Here is a 12061-nt window from a genome sequence, read left to right as displayed (position 1 = left end):
GATAAAAAGCTTCTGCACAGCAAAGGAAACAACCAACAAAACTAAAAGGCAACCAACGGAATGGGAAAAGATATTTGCAAATGACACATCGGACAAAGGGCTAGTATCCAAAATCTATAAAGAGCTCATCAAACTCCACACCCGAAAAACAAATAACCCAGTGAAGAAATGGGCAGAAAACATGAATAGACACTTCTCTAAAGAAGACATCCGGATGGCCAACAGGCACATGAAAAGATGTTCAACGTCGCTCCTCATCAGGGAAATACAAATCAAAACCACACTCAGATACCACCTCACGCCAGTCAGAGTGGCCAAAATGAACAAATCAGGAGACTATAGATGCTGGAGAGGATGTGGAGAAACAGGAACCCTCTTGCACTGTTGGTGGGAATGCAATTGGTGCAGCCGCTCTGGAAAGCAGTGTGGAGGTTCCTCAGAAAATTAAAAATAGACCTACCCTATGACCCAGCAATAGCACTGCTAGGAATTTATCCAAGGGATACAGGAGTACTGATGCATAGGGGCACCTGTACCACAATGTTTATAGCGGCACTCTCAACAATAGCCAAATTATGGAAAGAACCTAAATGTCCATCAACTGATGAATGGATAAAGAAATTGTGGTTTATATACACAATGGAATACTATGTGGCAATGAGAAAGAATGAAATATGGCCTTTTGTAGCAACCTGGATGGAACTGGAGAGTGTGATGCTAAGTGAAATAAGCCATACAGAGAAAGACAGATACCATATGGTTTCACTCTTATGTGGATCCTGAGAAACTTAACAGAAACCCATGGGGGAGGGGAAGGAAAGAAAAAAAAAAGAGGTTAGAGTGGGAGAGAGCCAAAGCATAAGAGACTGTTAAAAACTGAGAACAAACTGAGGGTTGATGGGGGGTGGGAGGGAGGGCAGGGTGGGAGGGAGGGCAGGGTGGGTGATGGGTATTGAGGAGGGCACCTTTTGGGATGAGCACTGGGTGTTGTATGGAAACCAATTTGACAGTAAATTTCATATATTAAAAAATAAAAAAATAAATTAAAAAAAAAAAAAAAGAATTCAAGCACCAAAAAAAACAAACAAACAAACAAACAAAAAAACAATCGTTAACATTTTCTTTCTTTGAAAAAAAATTTTTTTAATGTTTATTTATTTTTGAGACAGAGAAAGAGCATGATTGGGGGAGGGTGAGAGAGAGAGGGAGACACAGAATCTGAAGCAGACTCCAGGCTCTGAGCTGTCAGCACAGAGCCCGACACGGGGCTCGAACTCATGGACCATGAGATCATGACCTGAGCCGAAGTCAGACGCTCAACTGACTGAGCCACCCAGGCGTCCCTTTTTTTTCTTTGAGAGAGAGAGAGAGTATGTGTGCGTGTGAGTGGGGGAGAGGAAGAGGGAGAGAGAGAATTTTGAGCAGCCTCCATGACCAGCCTCATGACTATGAGATCATGACCTGAGCTGAAATAAAGAATCGGACACTTAACTAAGTCACCCAAGAACCCCAAGAACAAAGTTGGTAGACTGACACTTCCTAATTTCAAAACTTAGTATAAAGTGACAGTAATCAGAACAATGTGGTACTGGCTTAAAGACAAACATATAGGGGTGCCTGGGTGGCTCAGTCAGTTAAGCATCCAACTCTTGGTTTTGGCTCAGCTCATGATCTCATGGCTTTGTGAGTTCAAGCCCCACACTGGGCTCTGTGCCAACAGTGTCAGCACTGAATCCTGCTTGGGATTCTTTCTCTCCCTCTCTCTATCCCTCCCCAACTCATGCTCTGTCTCTCTCAAAATAAATAAACTTAAAAAAAAAAAAAAGACATACAGAATTAATGAATCTGAATAGAGAGCCTGGAATAAACTGTCACGTGTAAGTCAAAAGATTTTAAAGCAGAGTGGCAAGATGATTTAATGTGGAAAGGACAGTCATTTCCACATGCACACAAATGAAGACGTACCCTCATCTTACCATATACGAAGATGTATTCAAAATAGATCAAAGACCTAAACCTAAGAGGTAAAACTATAAAACTCCCAGAAGAAGACATAGGGCAAAAGCTTCCTGACGCTGGACTTGGTAATGATTTCTTGAATAAAACATCAAAAGCACAGGAACCAAAGAAATAATAAATTGGATTACATCAAAATTAAACTTTTCTGCACATGAAAAGATACAATCTACAGAGTGAAAAGGCAACCTATGAGAGAATGGGAGAAAATATTTGCAAATCATACATTTGATAAAGAGTTAATACTCATTATATATAAAGAACTCCTATAATTCAACAAAAAAAAAACCCCATTTTAAAAATGGACACAGAACTTAAACAGACATTTCTCCAAAGAAGATATATAAATGGCCAATAAGCACATGACAAGATATTTAACATCATTAATGTCACTAATCTTTAAATACACACCAAAACCAAAATGATATGCCACTTTACTCTCATTAGGATGGCTATTAAAGAAAGAAAGAAAGACCAGAAAACCAGTGTTAATGTGGATGTGGAGAAATTAGGACAGTTATGCAGTGGAACTATAAAATGATGACACCATAATACAGTGGTTCTTCAAAAAATTAAACACAGAATTATCATTTGATCCAGCAATTCTACTTCACATACTCAAAAGAACTAAGAGCAAAGACTGAAACATGTATTTGTATACCCATGTTCACAGGAACATTACGTAGAATAGCCAAAAGATGGAAGCAACTCAAAGTTCCACTGATGGATGAATAAATAAAAAAAATGTGGTACATTCATGCAACAGCATATTATTCAGCCTTACAAAGTAATGGAATTCTGACACATGCTACAACATGGATGAACACTGAAGACATTAGGCTAAGTGACATAAGCTAGACACAAAAGGACAAATATTGTATGATTTCACTGATATGAGGTAACTAGAATGGTCGAATTACTAGAGAAAGTAAAATGGTTGGGGCTTGGTGAGAGAAGTGGAATCACTAGATAGAGAGTTTCAGTTTGGAATGACGAAAATTTCAGGAGATGGATGGAGGTGATATTACACAACAATGTGAATGTACCACTGAACTGTACATTTTTAAATGTTCAGGATGGTAAATTTTATGCTGTGTTTTTTACCACAATTTTTTAAAAAATTAATGATCAAAATGGTAAGTTTTATGTTATGCATATTTTATCACAATAGCTAGTGTGTTTTAGCCCTCTACAGCCCATCCCTCCCATTGATTACAAACAAAAACTCTGGGAAAATTATAAAAATCAACTTCTGGAAGACTGTGAAAAGTAAACAAAATCAAACATGGGAGTCATACATGGAGAAGTAAACTTCACAAAAGTGAGATTTCCAAATTTTTTCTCTCTCGCTTTCTTATAGCTTTTCCTCAAGTGTGCACCCCAATCATGATGCTTCTCAATGAAGAAACCTAAAACTCTAATAGAAACCTATCTTTTAGGCCACCAGAGAAGGTCCCCCTTCAGGCAGGAAAGTGTGGGGGGAATCCCAAAAGTGACAGAGCCAGAAAAGCAGATGTCCTAACTCTGTGTATGATGCCATATAAGTCTCAACCTAACCCCTACAGTGTGCATGCACATGACAGCCCAAAACCAGCATAAAGTTTACAGAACTAGACTAAGATTTGAACCACAAGAGCCTATGCTAAATAGCATTCACAATGTCCAAGATGAAATCCTAAATTACTTGACATACGAGAAATTTGTCACCCATTATCATGGGAGAAGACAATCAATAAACACCAACTCAGAAATGAGCCAGATACTGGAAATACCCAGCAAGTATTTTAAAAAGCAACTATTATTATTATTATTCGTATGCTCCATGAGGTAAAGGAAAATACACTTGAAATGATTTTGGGGGATGATGGAAATAGAAATGTTTGTTATCTTGATTATGGTAATGAATTGACAGGGGTATACATAAAAAAGATCAAATTGTACACTTTAAATATATGTTGTTCAGAAGCAGCTGGGTGGCTCAGTTGGTTGAGTGGCTGACTCCTGATTTCGGCTCAGGTCATGAATTCTATGCAGATTTTTTTTACTTCAAAAACTATTATCATTTCCTTATCTGAGGAAACAATACAATGTTACTCTATTTATGATGTATTAGGAGGATTGAATAAAGTATGTTTCTATGACACTGAAATTCATATGAGATAGTTAACATATATTAGTACCTGGATTTCATACTACCAATTACATGTTATTTCCTACTAAATTGAAAGAAATTTTCCCTCTAGTTACCAATCCTAAAGGGAATACCTAGCAATGAGTACAGACTTTTTAACCTCTACTTTTTCATATAGCAAGTCTGAGAAATACAGAAGAAACATTATATATACAGATGGTACTGCGTGGGTTAATCCACTGATAAAATCTGTGAAAGATCTATAACCCAAACATCATGATCTGTAATATTCCCCAAAGCCAATGTTTACTCTATTCCTTTAATAAAAAAAACATGCATTCATCTCAAAAGATGCTGTTAAAGAATGTTTCATTACATGGAAATACATTTACAATATGTTGGATATGTTGGATAACAAAAGCAAATTACAGAAAGTATTAATGTCTTCTTTTGTTTTAAAATGCATATACCTACAGAGAAAAAGATTGGAAAGATATATACTAAAATATTAAAGAGTGATTATGTCTGGGTGATTTTAATTATCTTTTTGCTTCTCTGAATTTTCCACATTTTCTATAAGTAGTGTTTTTTTTTTTTTTAATACGGAAAACAATAAGAGCTATTGTTTCAAAGTCTAACAGAGGGGTCCTACTTTCCAAGATGGACTATCTTTGCTTTTTATTTAGGTATGAGTATTCTTGTCTTACAAGATACAGTCACAGTGTAGTACCACTCACCTGTCCAACTGCTTGCAAGTTATAGCAAACAATGTCCTTACTGGCTGCTGAAGTTCCATAGAGAAGTGCCTCAATGAGCCGGCATATCCCCAGGAGGAGGTCAGAAAAGCTCATATAAAAGAGTGGCCTTATCTGTCAAAGCAACGAGAGCTTCATTTCATAAATGATGTAGCCAAGAGCATGTAACAATCAATTATTTTTGTGTTACACCTTTCTAGTAGAAACGTGGGCATCATTTATCTGGGGCCTCTGCCCACTGGCTGACTGTGGAGAGTGTAAAGGAATACTCCAGGTAGGAGGGAATCTGTAATTGCAACTATCCCAAATGCCCTGGAATCAGAGTACTCATGGATAGATTAGCATGGGAACTTCTTCCTCACAAGGAATACATATTCCTTCCTCAGATTTAGGGTCAAAGGAAAGAACGGACAGATGAAAAATTTTGCAGTGGAGACACACCACAAATAGAGAATTAAAAGTGCTCTAACTGCATAGCCAACATCTTCTAACAATAGGAAATGAGATCATCAGCTGAGTGTTTAGGGATATTGTTGAGGAATTAAAGAAAATAAAAACAGGGTTTTTTAAATCTTAAGTTTAATTTACATTTGTCTTATTCTTTACTGAAAAATTATAAGATATTTAAAGCATGCAGTGTGATTTTTGTTCATATATGTGTACATTGTGAAAGCATTTCCCCAAGTTAACATCTCCATCACCACACATATTTCCTTTTTTTTTTTTTTTTTTTTTTTTGGTGAGAACATTTAAGTTCTATTCTCTTAGCAAATTTCAATTATATAACAACGATAGTCACCACACTACACATTAGATCCTCAGGCCTTATTCATACCTTATTTCATCAATGAAAACTCAGAGTGGAAAAAAATACCAGTATGAATTGTGTATGCTGTCTCTCAATTTCTGTCCCCCTCAGTGAAGTCTGTCTTTGTCACTTTTTTTTTTAATGTTTTATCTATTTATTTTTTGAGAAAGAGAGAGAGAACATACATGGAGAGGGGCAGAGAGAAAGAGGAAGACACAGAATCTGAAGAGGCTACAGGCTCTGAGCTGTCAGTGCAGAGCCTGATGTGGGGCTCAAACCCACAAACCAGAGATCATGACCTTAGCAGAAGTCGGATGCTTAACCAACAAAGCCACCCAGGTGCCCCTCTTTGTCACTTTCTAGTATCCTTTCCCTTTTCGCCTCCCTACTCCCACTTTTCTAAAAAAACATTTGGTTCTCCTACAGATAAAATTGTAAAATGTTCATTGAGAGACACCAAAGAAGATCTACAACAGTGAAGAAATATACCATGCTCATGGATTTTAAGATGGAAAATTACAAAAATGTTGGTTCTCCCTAAATTGATATACAGATTAAATGCAATCTCAGTTGTACCTCAACATATCTTCTCATGGAACTTGACAAGTTGGCTCTACATCTGATACAGAAATACAAACTATCAAGATAACTATGACATTCTTGACGAAAAAGGAGAAAGACAACTTGTCCTACACGTCAAAATTTAATATAAATCTAGAGTGCAGATACTGTGGCACTAGCACAAGGATAGACAAATAGACAAATGGAACAGAATACAGAGCTCAAACAAATCTAAGCATATATGCAGATTTTTGACACATGATGGAGATAGCTTTTTTAAAACACTTTTATATCATTATTATTATTATTATTATTATTATTATTATTATTATTTTAGTAATCTCTACACCCAATGGTGTAGAGACTTGAACTCGTAACCCTGAGATCAAGAGTCACAAAGTCTACCAACTGAGCCAGCCATACACCCCATGAGATGGTTTTTGGATCAATGGAGAAAGGATAGTGTTTTCAAAATATGATGTTGGAACAACTGGGAATCTATATAGATAAAAATAAAACTGGACCCCTACTTTCTTTTTTTTTTTTTTTAATGTATTTATTCTTGAGAAAGAGAAAGAGTGAGCACGTGAGCAGGGGAGGGGCAGAGAGAGAAAAGGAAAGAGAGAATCCCAAGCAGGCTCCACATTGACAGCATAGAGCCCGACATAGGGCTTGAACTCATGAACCATGAGATCACGACCTAAGCTGAAATCAAGAGTTGCACACTTAACTGACTGAGCCACCCAGGTGCCCCAAACCCCCACTTTCTATCTCACATACTCAAAAAGTAAGTTCCAACTGGATTAAACACCTAAATACGAAAGGCAAAAACCATAAAAAAATTTTTTTTAGATAATAGAGGAGAATGTCTTTAATTTCTGGCCAGAAAGTTTTCCTACACAAAACAAAAAGGCTCTAAAGGATAAAAATCCAACCGGCTAAAAAGAAAAATGTATTGGGGCGCCTGGGTGCCTCAGTTGGTTGAGTGTCCAACTTCGGCTCAGGTCATGATCTCACGGTCCGTGGGTTTGAGCCCCGCGTCGGGCTCTGTGCTGACAGCTCAGAGCCTGGAGCCTGTTTCAGATTCTGTGTCTCCCTCTTTCTCTGACCCTCCCCTGTTCATGCTCTCTCTCTGTCTCAAAAATAAATAAATGTTAAAAAAAATTATAAAAAAATTAAAAAAAAAGAAAAATGTATCAAAGGACACTATAAAGAAAGTAAAAAGAGGGGCGCCTAGTGTGGAGCCTACTTAAGAAAAAGAAAGTGAAAAGACATGACACAAAATGGGAGAAAATATTTGCAACACATAAAACTGACAAAGGACCAGTATCAAAACAATATGAAAAACAAAAACAAAACAAAACAAAACCTCTTAGAAAGCAATAAAAAATATATACATAGAAAAAAATGGGCAAAAGATTTGGACAGGTGCTTAACAGGAAGTCCGAATGGCCATAAATATATGAAAATATGCCTAACCTCATTAGTAATCAAGGAAATGAAAATTAAATTCACGGTAAGAAAAAAATTATATATTCATGGCAAAAATCTTTTAGGTCTGACAATATTAAGTATTAATGGAAACATGAAGCAACCGGGTAAAGACCCTTCTAGCAGAACCGTTTGGAAAAAGTTTGGTTTACCTAGGAGACATGCATCTCCTATAACAATTCCATTATTAGGTAAATACACTAGAGAAATGTGTGCATGTATGCACCAGAAGACATACAAGATTGTTTATAGCAACCTAGATACATTAATTGTGGTAAATTCATAATACAAAACGCTAAACACCAATGAAAATGAAATGAACCAGAACTATACATAACATGGGTAAATCTCACAAATAATACTGACAAAAAACAGCAAATCACAAAACAATATATATATTAAAAAACATATACAGTATTAATCCATTTATAAGAAGTTCAAAAACAAGCTGAACTAAATTGTTTAGAAATACATACATTACTGACAAAACTGTAAGTAAAAACAAAGAAATTAAGATCCCAAAAGTCTGGATAGTGGTTACCTCCAGAGGTGAGGAAGAAAATTATAACCAGTAAGGTGCACAGGTTTGTTTTGGGGTATAGGCAATTTCTATTTCTTCTCCTTAGTGGTTATAATCATTCTTTAAACAATACATACATGTTTTATGCATTCTAATTTACATCTGATATATATCAAAGTAAAAAGTAAATTAAAAATTTTTTTAAGTTATCATCATATACTACGCAATATAAAAACCAATCTCAGCTGTACAAAAGGGAATTTTTCTCATAACCCTCTTCCAAACGAGAGGAAAGCTATGATACTAATACACTGGAAAGAGAGGTAAATGGTCAAGTTGCTTTGGCAAACAGAAACAAAAACAAGTGAAATAACATTTTAAATTATATTTAATAAATATCAGATGTGATTATTATTTTAACCATATATAGCCTTTGCTCTGGGTAAGCCTGCTAAAATTGTATCCAGATGGCACATTCATAGATTCCACTGGCCCATGACCTCCCACAAGTTTATAACTGTTAATGGGTAAAAAATTAAAACTGAACACAAAATAAACTCTGGAAGAGAAAAGCAGCCAACAGGCTTTTGTGAGCAAGAATGTAATTTTATTTATGGTTATTGATGCAATAAATAGCCTTATATAGAGAGAACTGTTTGCCATTAAAGCATACCTCAAGTCTTTGGCAGGGAAATGGATAAAAAGAGGTTTATATATTTTCACTCATGATTACAAAACCATGAGTTCTAGTAATAGGAGATAAAATCAGTCACAAACAACAAAAATTAACTGAGTACCCATTGTTGAAATCAAGAAAAATTTCACCCTGCCTGTGTTTCATGTCAAAGGAAATACAAAGAAAAGTACGGTGTAACCCATGGTTTAAGGAAAAGTACAATCAGCACAATGTGTGGTAATACAGAAGACACAAAAAAGCATAAGACATAGTCCTAAATATGAAAGCAAAAACTCTTTTAAGAAAACATGCCTAATTTGAACCTAATTAAATCAAGAGCAGGATAAGAGGTGAAGAGGGGAGGAAATGCTCTGTATGAAAGGCTTTCCCTGGTGAGATCAAAGACTTAAAACAGTTCTTATTAACGCTCTTCTAAAACTGCTTCCCAATATTTCTATTCAAGTGAAATCAACAGAATATCAAAATATTCCTTAGGGGTGCCTGGGTGGCTCAGTCAGTTAAGCGTCTGACTCTAGATTTTGGCTTGGGTCATGATCTCATGGTTAGCGAATTCGAGGCCTGCATTGGGCTCCTCACTGGGCCTGTGTGGACGCCTAACCAACTGAGCCACCCTGGAGGCCCTTGAGTGTTTTTTAACATTGGCTGGCCTGGGCCACTTTCTTCTCTCTTCAGGTTGCCTCTCTGAGTCACTGTTTTATCAGCTAGTTCCCTCAAAGATTCCCCATGGATTTTTCCAGTTTACTATATTTGTTTTTAACTTAATAGACTATTTTTGTCTTTTTCATATTAGTCTTTCATTTTATGCTGTTAAAAATGTTCTTTGGTGAAGAATAAAGGAATACAGTGGAAGATGACTAACATTCTTAACCTGGAAAAATTGGAATGTTTCCTACACCAAGAAAACAGAATGTGTGGGAACCAGTGAACTAGTGATTGCTAAAGTCCTTTAGGCTCAGGTTGTGTGAAAGGTATAAGAACTAAAGCCAGAGAAACTAAAGGTCACATCCTAGGCCAAACTACAGGTCATATCTTTATAAAGCTCCAACCCACTATCATGTGAGAGGTCACCTTTAGAGCAGTGGTTCTCAGCCAGGAGCTATTGTGCCTCCTCCAGGAGACATCTGGCAATATTTGAAGATATTTTGGTTTTTACAATCCCAGGGGTGGGGGGAGGAGATTAGCTTCTAGCTAGTGGGTAAAGTTTGGTAAACATCCTAATTTGCAGAACAACCTCCCATAAAAAATATTCATCCAGCCAAACAGATCAATAATGCAGAGACTGAGAATCTCTGTTTAGCTCTCTCTACTATGTAACTAATACATTATTGATTTAAACACATATCAATTCAAATTTCAGCAAAGGAGACAAACATTAGGGAAATCTGAATCATGGGAAGATGTGTGGCCTAAAATTACTTTGGCAGGCAATGACAATATAGTATCAGGACTTCCATTTTCTAGTTTTACTTACAGAGTCACATTCTACATCTTAAATTTAAAACTCTATCTTCATTAGGTATCATACTTCAGTGGTTTAAAAAGTATATATGGGGAAAGGCTTTGGAAGAAGGCAATCCTGTACTCAAATTCTGGCTTTAACAACTTCCTGGCTATAAGACCTTAGGAAAGTCCCTCAACCTTACTAGGATTCCATTTCCTCACTATAAAATCAGATTAATAATATGTACCTCACAAAGTTGTTTTAAGGACTGAATGGAAAATGTATTTAAAATTGCATATCTGTCTAGAATATAATAAATAATAAACATAATGTTTACTTTGAAGGGGGACTGTAGTTAAGAGTTGGGCTTCTGAGGGGCACCTGGGTGGCTCAGTTGGTTAAGCATCCAACTTTGGCTCAGGTCATGATATCATGGTTCACGAGTTCAAACCCTGCATTGGGCTTGCAGTCCGCTTTGGATTCTCTGTCCCCCTCTCTCTGTGCCCCTCCCCCACTCATGCTCTCTCAAAAATAAACAAACATTTAAAAAAAAAGTTGGGACTTTTGAAAACCTCTGTTCTGCTACTTACTGTGAAACATGAACAAATTATTTCATAACTTTGAGCCTCAATTCCTTCATCGGTAAAATGGAGCTATTACCATTATACTCATGGGAGAGTGGTAAGGGCCAATAAGATAAAGTTTGTGAAGCACCCAGCTTAGAACTCAGAAAGTGTTCAACATACAAAGCTATTTTGATTATTAAAGTGGACCAATAAAACCTGACATTTTCCACATACAAAAGCTCTCCCATATACGTCCTGAACTACATTTTGTCTAATTTTCTGCCATTTGGCCTAGGTAGAGAAACAGTATTCACATTTCTCTTAAAATCTTTTTTTTTTAATGTTTATTTTCATTTTTGAGACAGAGAAAGACAGAGCATGAATGGGGGAGGGTCAGAGAGAGAGGGAGACAGAATCTGAAATAGGCTCCAGGCTCTGAGCTGTCAGCACAGAGTCCGACACGGGGCTCGAACTCACGAACCGTGAGATCATGACCTGAGCTGAAGTCGGACGCTCAACCGACTGAGCCACCCAGGCGCCCCTCTTAAAATCTTTTTGTAGCTAGGAAATACATCACTCTTCCTAGTCCTCTCTCAATCAGGAAGGTTTTTTGTTTGTCAGTTGTACCTCAATAACAGGAAGATTTTTTACTTGATCTTTTTGGTATAAATAATTTTACATAAGATGTATCGTAATTTCCTAGAAGGCCTGAACAGCAAAACTAGTATCTTTTGAATTTTTTTTTTTTTCAACGTTTTTTATTTATTTTTGGGACAGAGAGAGACAGAGCATGAACGGGGGAGGGGCAGAGAGAGAGGGAGACACAGAATCGGAAACAGGCTCCAGGCTCCGAGCCATCAGCCCAGAGCCTGACGCGGGGCTCGAACTCACGGACCGCGAGATCGTGACCTGGCTGAAGTCGGACGCTCAACCGACTGCGCCACCCAGGCGCCCCAAAACTAGTATCTTTTGTACAACAAAGTCTCTGAACTATTTCCTAGCTCCATTAACAATTTTACCAAGATATCAATATCAGAAAACTCACCTCTTGGCAGGACCCTACTGTGCTTAGAGT

The 12061-nt window shown here is 37.0% G+C and overlaps 1 protein-coding gene across 6 annotated transcripts in view; it reads right to left on the bottom strand.

Annotated features, from left to right (window-relative positions):
- Nucleotides 1-12061, bottom strand: part of TMEM116 (transmembrane protein 116) — a 163418-nt gene that overhangs the window by 132142 nt on the left and 19215 nt on the right. For 5 of the 6 annotated variants that reach the window (XM_049619949.1, XM_049619945.1, XM_049619947.1 and 2 more), the window contains one exon: nucleotides 4885-5016. The exons of the other annotated variant lie outside the window; for it this stretch is intronic. In XM_049619949.1, coding sequence (XP_049475906.1) covers nucleotides 4885-4998 — 114 coding nt within the window. In that variant the 5' untranslated portion in view covers nucleotides 4999-5016. The remainder of the gene's footprint in view (nucleotides 1-4884; nucleotides 5017-12061) is intronic. 6 annotated transcript variants of the gene reach the window in all.

The sequence above is a fragment of the Panthera uncia genome, assembly GCF_023721935.1.
Source record: "Panthera uncia isolate 11264 chromosome D3 unlocalized genomic scaffold, Puncia_PCG_1.0 HiC_scaffold_8, whole genome shotgun sequence".
Classification (NCBI taxonomy): domain Eukaryota; kingdom Metazoa; phylum Chordata; class Mammalia; order Carnivora; family Felidae; genus Panthera; species Panthera uncia.
Note: the sequence above shows the minus strand (reverse complement) of the source record. Positions and strands in the feature narration are given on the sequence as shown.